The 8,394-nt window shown below is 45.3% G+C and overlaps 1 protein-coding gene across 2 annotated transcripts; it reads right to left on the bottom strand.

Annotated features, from left to right (window-relative positions):
* Positions 1–1,353: 1,353 nt before the first annotated feature.
* On the bottom strand, positions 1,354–7,790 carry LOC133476560 (elongation of very long chain fatty acids protein 6-like). Of its 2 annotated transcripts, XM_061770123.1 has the most exons (4): positions 7,559–7,786; positions 5,597–5,728; positions 5,382–5,533; positions 1,354–4,208 (listed from the first exon to the last, which is right to left on the bottom strand). In XM_061770123.1, the coding sequence occupies exons 1-4, from the start codon at positions 7,651–7,653 to the stop codon at positions 3,793–3,795; spliced, it is 795 nt and encodes a 264-aa protein (XP_061626107.1). In that variant the 5' UTR covers positions 7,654–7,786; the 3' UTR covers positions 1,354–3,792. The 2 variants fall into 2 exon arrangements, with proteins under 2 accessions (XP_061626107.1, XP_061626108.1); XM_061770124.1 differs by lacking the exon at positions 5,597–5,728 and having other exon boundaries at positions 7,559–7,790.
* Positions 7,791–8,394: the final 604 nt, after the last annotated feature.

The following is an 8,394-nucleotide window of genomic DNA, read 5'->3' on the forward strand; positions in this document are numbered from 1 at the left end:
TCACACATTCTTTCCTAATTACTAGGGATGGGCGAGTACTGATACCAGGTATCAGTCTGATTTTTCAAGGTATCGCGTATGCTTGAAGGCTGCCAATACCAGCCACTGATATTTAAGGCAAAAAAAAAAAGTTTGCCGTCCTCCTCGCCAGTAGTCACTAGGCACGACACTGCGGTGCTTTGAAACATTGGCAAATCATCGCACGTCAGGAAGAAAGTTCTTTGCTCACAATTACCTGTCATATTGTTCATTATAACTTGATGTATCGAAAGTACTGGTATCGGTACTCTGTATCGGTGAGTATTGAGAGTGAATACTCATTCTGGTCAAATGTGGTATCGAACATTCCTAGCAATTACTAGGGCTCAATTTTATCAGCCGAGATTAGCTCTTTTCAAATCGGTCAAAGGTTTTTTGTTTCCCCCCCATTTCTTTTCTTTTAAAATAGCACTTTAACACATTACAACATAAGACTGAGATCATGGCATTCAAACAAACAAAAAATATAGGAACTAAAGAAAAAACTAAAACATCCAAAATCAGCACAACAAGCACACGCACACAAAGATGGCAGCAACAACCACAAAGATTGCATTTTGCCAATCTCTTAATCCAGATCAAAAAGCCAGGATGTCCATGTTGTTCTTAATCCAGATCTAAACATTATTAATCGTGCATAAATAATGTTTTGTCAGTAACTTCGTTCATTATGCTGCTTATATTCTGCATAGAGTTATGTCCTAAATCGAAAGATAAAGTCATACGTTAATGCTTTCTTTGCATGTTTTTGTTCTTGAAATTTACTTTGTTGTAAACTTCAACACATGCAAACGGACAAAGTATTATAAAACAGTCTCGGACAGGCCGTCTCAATCCCCGTTGGCGATTTGCATTCACAGTAACGAATGACTAGCGAATCAAAATCGAATCGTCACTCCTCGTACTATTCTGAAATAAAGACTTTTGTCCTACAAAAAACTATCTACCGACCCCCTGGTTACGTCCTGGTCGCAGTATTGTGGGGTCGCAAATTATGTCACAACGCAAGAGCGAGCATACGCTGACTTTTGACACATTTTGGCCGCGATTAAATGAAGAAATTGGTTATCATATTTTTTTTCTGCCCAATATCGGAATTGGCATCAGCCTCAAAACATGCATATTGGCCGCTTGCAACGCACCGTCGTCGGACGTGAGTACCGACAACCCGCTAAAAAGGGCCGAGGTGGGAGGAGCATATCAAAGTGGCGCAAATGAAGCGAATGCACGTTCAGTGTGTGTACAACTCACGTGAGCAAACTTGCTAAAGCATCTGACCGTGGATATAAGTCAAAAAATGAATCAATAATCCGATCATCTTCAAATTGATCTTTTATTCTGAATCAACTTCTGGCACTCGGTGATTGTGCTGCAGTACAGGTTTGAACCACTTGGAAGTGCCACCTGACCCAGTAGAGATGAGGCCCGGGATTGGTTGGGAGACCGTGACGTCACACTGAATGAGCCCAAAAAGTGCTGAGGCTTGAACACTTAAATGATTTTTTCTTGCATTAGTTATATTCATCCATCCATTTTCTGAGCCGCTTCTCCTCACTAGGGTCGCGGGCGTGCTGGAGCCTATCCCAGCTGTCATCCCTGAACTGGTTGCCAGCCAATCACAGGGCACATAGAAACAAACAACCATTCGCACTCACAGTCACACCTACGGGCAATTTAGAGTCTCCAATTAATGCATGTTTTTGGGATGTGGGAGGAAACCGGAGTGCCCGGAGAAAACCCACGCAGGCACGGGGAGAACATGCAAACTCCACACAGGCGGGGACGGGGATTGAACCCCGCACCTCAGAACTGTGAGGCTGACGCTCTAACCAGTCGTTAGTTATATTCATTTAAATATAATTTTTTTTCCTACCTTGTTTACAATAAATCAACACAATTGAATGAAAAATACAGTTCTAAATATGTAAAATGTATTTTAAATTAGTATTTATTAAAATGTTCTATTCATAATTAATTTATGATGAAACAGCTAAAATATTTAATGAAATGATACACATTTGCAAAAAATACAGGATTACAATAGTTTTTGTTTTTTTATGTAATTACGGTTAAATCAAATAATTTAATAATGAGATAAATGAATGGAAAAATAATCAATTTTAACAACCCAACACTTGGTGTATTTTGCTAAGCCCTGTTTTAAAGGGTTCAAATGTCGATCATCACTGTTCTTCTTTTAACGCTTCACTGTAGGGTTTGGAAATTATTGAACATGAAGCACACGTTTATGAAAATATTTTTTGTAACACATTTGGGGATTATTTGAAGATATTTGTTTTGGGAGGTGAGCAATTGTGTCACATGGTCACTAGAGGGCACCATCCATCCATCCATCCATCCATTTTCTTCCGCTTATCTGAGGTTGGGTCGCGGCCGCAGTAGCTTTCGCAGGGAATCCCAGACTTCCCTCTCGCTACCACTTCATCCACCTCTTCCTGTCGATCTCCCGTTCCATTCTTCCCTCACTTGTGTACAAGACCCTAAGATACTTGAACTCCTCCACTTGGGGCAGGATCTCATCCCCGACCCGGAGAGGGCACGCCACCCTTTTCCGACTGAGGACCATGGTATCAGATTTGGAGGTGCTGATTTTCATCCCAGCCGCTTCACACTCTGCTGCGAACTGCTCCAGTGAAAGCTGGAGATCACTGCTAGATGAAGCCAACAGAACCGCATCATCTGCAAAAAGCCGAGATGCGATACTGAGGTCACCAAACTGGGCCTGGTTCCAGAGGGGTGCCCCGGTGACCCGCGTCTGGGCAAGGGAAAACGTTTTCCTCTGTTTTCATCATTGGGGTCATTGGCTCTGTGGAGCTGGTCCCTCACCTAGGACCTGTTTGCCATGGGTGACCCTGCCAGGGGCATAAACCCCCAGACAACTTAGGTCCTAGGATCATTGGGTCACACAAACCCCTCCACCATGATAACCGTGACCGCTCAAGGAGGGGTGGAGGGCACCAAATGCTGGTAAATATCTTGGCGTGTGTGTGCGTGCGGCACGGTGGACAGACTGGTTAGCTCCTCTGCCTTACAATTCTGAGGACTCTGGTTCAAATCCAGTCTTGCCTGTGTGGAGTTTGCATGTTCTCCCCGTGCTTGTGTGGGTTTTCTCTGGGTTCTCCAGTTTCCGAGGAAACGTCCAAGGGTCCTGTTGGCGCATTCATTCAAAATTAAGAAAAGTCATCAAAATCTAATCAAGTGTAATTAGTTCTATTACTTTGAGAAAGTAATTGATATAGTTGCACTACCATTACATTTTCAACAGGGCAACTTTTAATTGTAATCAATGACATTTCCAAAGTCGTCTCTCCCACACTATTAAGCAGAGATTTGGTGCCATCTTTTGGCATGTTAGGGTGTTTCAGAGCGCAATACTGCAAATGGGCACATTTTTCAGTGAATAACAGAGGATAGGTTAAAAACCAAAATCTGCAAATAGGCAGGTGAACACATCCGGCCGACGGCGATGTAAACATTAGATGTAGGAAAAAGCATATTGATTTAAAGTTCAAGGTTGACTTTGGTATAGGCACATGAAAGGAGTGGGAATATTTGGCTGCACCTGATTGGCTGCTGGCCACATGGGGGTGGGGGGTGGGTGGCAGCAGCAATGCAGTCAAACCAGAAGAAACAGGTCAGTGAATTGAAACTCTTTTGTGTCTGCTTTCAGTCTCTTATCGTACTCATCGCCATCTTTCCAAAACAAAACTCGAAGACAGGAAAGGCTCGCGGCTACTCGGCCTTGGGGCGGGGCTCCAGGTACGCGTGGTAGAAGAAGTCGGCAAAGAGCAGCAAGTAGCTGAGGTACATGAGTGAACCCCAGGCGACGTGCGGGGGCCGCGCTGGGCAGTCGACGGACGGCATCCATCGGTACACCAGGCCGTTCACCGCCAGGCCCGCCGCCATCTGCGCCAGCTGAGCGGCCGTGAGGACCACGGCCAGCGCGCGGGGCACACGCACGCCCGCGGCGCGCCATGCGTAGTAGGTGTACATGAGCGCATGCACGCTGTAGTTCATGGTCATGAACCAGCCGCCGCCTGCCACCATCTCCTTGTATGAGTACCACGAGTACAGCAGCACTGTGATGTGGTGGTACCAGTGCAGAAACAGCAGGCGCTGCTTCCGAAGCACGATAAACATCGTGTCGCCTGACCAAGTACAAACACGAGCAGATAGTCACATTGTGTCACATTACAAACAGAGAGACTGGCAGACACACTGCCAAAAACTTAAAATCCATCCATTTTCTTTTTATCAGTTGTAAAGCATTTTATGTTCCCGCTGACTGTTTTCTGCACCTTCGTCCGCCATTGTTTTTGGGGCCTGTCTGTTTTGTCGACCAATTGTCGTCTTTTGATGACGTGTAGGTCAGATGAGTACGACCTGCTCGTCCATACTGCACTTGCATCGGATACGTATCCAATATAGACCGACTGGGAAAGTTGAGAAATGCTCAAAAAACACCTGTTTGGAGCATTCCACAGGTGAACAGGTAAATGGGAAACTGGTGAGTGATATAAAAGGGGAAGTCCCGAAAGGCTCAGTTGTTCACAAGATTGGAGCGAGGTTCACCTGTGTGTGAGCAACGGCGTGACCAAATAGTCCCAACAGTTTAATTGCAAGGAATTTAGTGATTCCATCATCTACAGTCCATAATATCATCAAAAGTTTTAGCGAGTCGGGAGAAATATCTGCATGTAAGCGGCAGGGCCAAAAACCAACATTGAATGCCTGTGAACTTTGATCCCTCCTGCATTACAAACCAGCATCATTGTGTAAAAGATACTGGCACGTGGGCAAACGAACACCTCAGAAAACCATTGTCAGTGAACACAAGTTTGTCACTACATCTACAAAGACAAGTGAAAACTACCACGCAAAGCGGAAAACCATACATCAACACTCAGAAATGCTGCCGTCGTCTCTGGGCCCGAGCTCAACGGTTCCCATGAACTGACGGAAAGTGGAAAAGTCTGCTCTGGTCTCACGAGTTCACATTTCAATTTGTTTTTGGGAAATCATGGACGTCCTCTGTCCTCCTGGCCAAAGAGGAAAAGGACCATCCGGATTATTATCAAAACCCAGCATCTGTGACGGTCTCGTGCGGTCGCCTCGGTAACGCGCTCTCTCGTGCTGACTGTGTGGTATGTTTTTCGTTCGTCTTCGGAAACATTACCTGACTTACTTACACAAAGGAAGATTTGCTAAACAGTCAGACTTTTATAGATTTTGAACAAATAGACTGTAACATTGATTGTGAACGGTTTAAAAGTAGAGCTATTCTAAAAATGTAAATAAAAAAAACTCGAAGTAGGACTTACCCAGCTCAGGTACCTTGCTCATGGCGAAGGCGAAAGCCCAGAACTTACTGACGGGTCCGTTGTAGAAGCTCTGTTCGCACACGGAACGTCTCAGGCCGCCATTGCCCAGGATGTGAAGCATGTACCGGCATGTGCGCGCCGCACCCATCGTACTGTGCAGAAAAGCACTAAGGTCAATCACCATGGAGACGGCACGGGCAGACAGAAATTCTTACCTAAAGAGAGCGAGAGAGAGTGACCACACAAACAAAGGCCTCCGCAGGTTCATTTTAGGGTGGGGCCTCATGTAGCGCTGCCCTCCAAACACCAGTGCGGCGTACAAAGTGCTGACCGCAAATGACGTGGCCCTGCAGGAAAACGTACACACACACACACATGAACCCAGACACGCAACACCAACCATGATGGCATGTCACATTAACATACCAGGTCAACAGATCAGGTGGACATATTGGGTCAACACAATGGGTGGCAAACTGGTCCTTTAAAGTGCATACTGACGATAACCGGTCTTCACAATAAATGGAACTTTTTATGTATTTATTTTTTGGGACAACTTAATTTTTTTTAGGGCTAGGGTAACCCTAAGTCTAATAGTGAGGGTCTGAAATATTTGCTCACCTGCCTTGACACGTGATTTTTAGTGATGCTCCATTCTAAGTCCATCTTGTTTAATATGACATCGGTCCACCCTCTGCAGTTATAACAGCTTAAACTCTTCTGGGAAGCTTTTCCACAAGGTTTAGGGATGTGTTTTGGGGAATTAATGGCCATTTTTCCGGAAGTGCATTTGTGAGGTTACACACTGATTTTGGACGAGAAGGCCTGGCTCTTAGCTCTCGCTCCAATTCATCCAAAAGTGTTCAATAGGGTTGAAGTTAGGATTGTGCAGGCCAGTCATCAAATTCTCTCATCCATGTCTTTATGAACCTTGATTTGTGCACTGATGCAGTCTTGTTGGAACAGGAAGCGGCCATCTCCCACAAAGTTGGAAATATATATATATATATATATATATATATATATACACACAATATTAGCTCCTGAGCTAATTCTGAATGTCAAACAGTTTGGGGATTAGCCCTTCCTGTTCCAACATGTCTGTGCACCAGTGCACAAAGCAAGGTCCAGAAAGACATGGAATTAAGAATGGGATTTCTCCTAAATTCCTATCTGAGTCAAGGCAGGTAGGTGAATACTTTTGCCAGTATAGTGTGTGTGAAAAGTTTTTTTTTTTTTTTTAGCAAAGAGTGCACATTTATTGAACAAAATTACATTCATTATATACTGATAACTAAAAGTTAACTTAAAAATACTAAATTTAAATTTAAAATAGGAACTTTATTAAACATTTATGTCTAACTGATGTAAATTACAAAATTTCTTTGAATTCTACATGAGGACCAGTTGACCACCCAGGGTGGTCCTTGAGGATCCCTTGTCCTTGGTATGTACTTTTGAGGATGAGTTGTTGGAGGATCAGTTATCCTGAAATCTCACAACACATCAGGTAAACGGTTCGGGTCAGCTGGACACATTCCTAGACTGACGGTATCATCGCTTGTTGAACTTTTGTCCCTTTGGGCTGTTCCAACAATTCCTGTCCTCGACACACATGAATGACTGATTGACAGATAAGTCACATGCACTAACATTCATTATGTGAGAGCGTGTGTGTGACAGTTACACACAAAACATCAATCACGTGAACGTGACTTTGGAGACCATCCATCCATCCATTTTCTGTACCGCTTTTCCTCATAAGGGTCGTGGGCGTGCTGGAGCCTATCCCAGCTATCTTCGGGCGAGAGGCGGGGTACACCCCGAACTGGTCGCCAGCCAATCGCAGGGCACACATAAACAAACGAGCTTTCACACTCACATTCACACCTACGGGCAATTTAGAGTCTTCACTAAACGTACCGCGCATGTGTTTGGCACGTGGGAGGAAACCGGAGTAAACCCAGAGAAAACCCACGCAGGTACAGGGAGAACATGCAAGCTCCACACAGGCGAGGCCGGGATTTGAACCCTGTTCCTCAGAACTGTTAGGCTACCTTGCCCCTTTGGCGACTGTATTAAAACAATAACTCCTCAGCTTGTCAGTCATGTCAAAGTGCCTGTGTGTGAGTGGAAGAGAGAGGTCACGCAATGAATGTAAGCGTAATTGTTCTCACCAGTAGTCCTTCATCCATCTTTGAGCTTCAGTCTGGTCAAAATGTTTTTCAAAGTCAAACTCTGAGATAGTCAGCGTGTGGTTTCCTTCCGCCATTTGGCCTTGCGCGCGTGTTTGCTTCGATGCTTCCTCGGCCGCTTCCGGCCCGTTTGAGATTGGCTGGGGTGCGGTCACCACTGCTCACCTGGAACCTGCTTCACTGGTTGTGTGTGTGTGTGTGCCACCACACTGACTCCCATCGTGGCACCAATGACATCAGGGGCGTTGCAACAACTTTGAAAGTGGGAGGGGCAAAGTTATTTATTTTTTTCCAGCTGTGAGGGCACTTTTTTGCCCCTCCGAAACCAAGGGGGGTGGGGGGGGGGGGGGGGGGGGGGGGCTATTGCAGAGATAAAAAAAATCTTCTGTTCGAAAACCGTAAGCGTAGATTTTCTCTCCAAACACCTTCGCCGACAGGGGATAGGTGGGTTGTGTTGCTGAGCGAAATTTTTCAGGGGCACTTTTGCCGCTCTCAAGGCACTTGTGGCCACTCTGAGGGCAATTTGTGCGGGGACATTGCAGACACTTCACGGGTTGCAGAGAAGCAGCCTCTGATAACGACCAGAAAACATGCCGCCAGGTCATGGACCTTTTTTTTGGTTTGTTTGTTTAAGCCATTCAGAAGTTGACCGGCTGGTGTGTTTTGGAATCGTTATCCTCCTGCAGAACCGAAGTGTGCTTCACCTTTAGGTCACAAACTGATGGCTAAACATGCTCCTTTAGGATTTCCTGTTAAAGAGCAGAATTCATGGTTCTATCAATCCAGATCCTGAAGGAGCGAAGCGGGCCAAGACCATC

This window comes from Phyllopteryx taeniolatus, chromosome 4, assembly GCF_024500385.1.
Source record: "Phyllopteryx taeniolatus isolate TA_2022b chromosome 4, UOR_Ptae_1.2, whole genome shotgun sequence".
Taxonomy (NCBI): Eukaryota; Metazoa; Chordata; class Actinopteri; order Syngnathiformes; family Syngnathidae; genus Phyllopteryx; species Phyllopteryx taeniolatus.

What these genes read in the sequence shown, in the direction of transcription:
- LOC133476560 (XM_061770123.1), bottom strand. Translation starts at nt 7,653, where the DNA reads ATGGCGGAAGGAAACCACACGCTGACTATCTCAGAGTTTGACTTTGAA. An exon ending in AGATGGATGAAGGACTACTG is followed by an intron (nt 5,729 to 7,558) that starts GTGAGAACAATT and finishes GTTTTCCTGCAG; the next exon opens with GGCCACGTCATTTGCGGTCA. An exon ending in CTCTCTCTCGCTCTCTTTAG is followed by an intron (nt 5,534 to 5,596) that starts GTAAGAATTTCT and finishes TTTTCTGCACAG; the next exon opens with TACGATGGGTGCGGCGCGCA.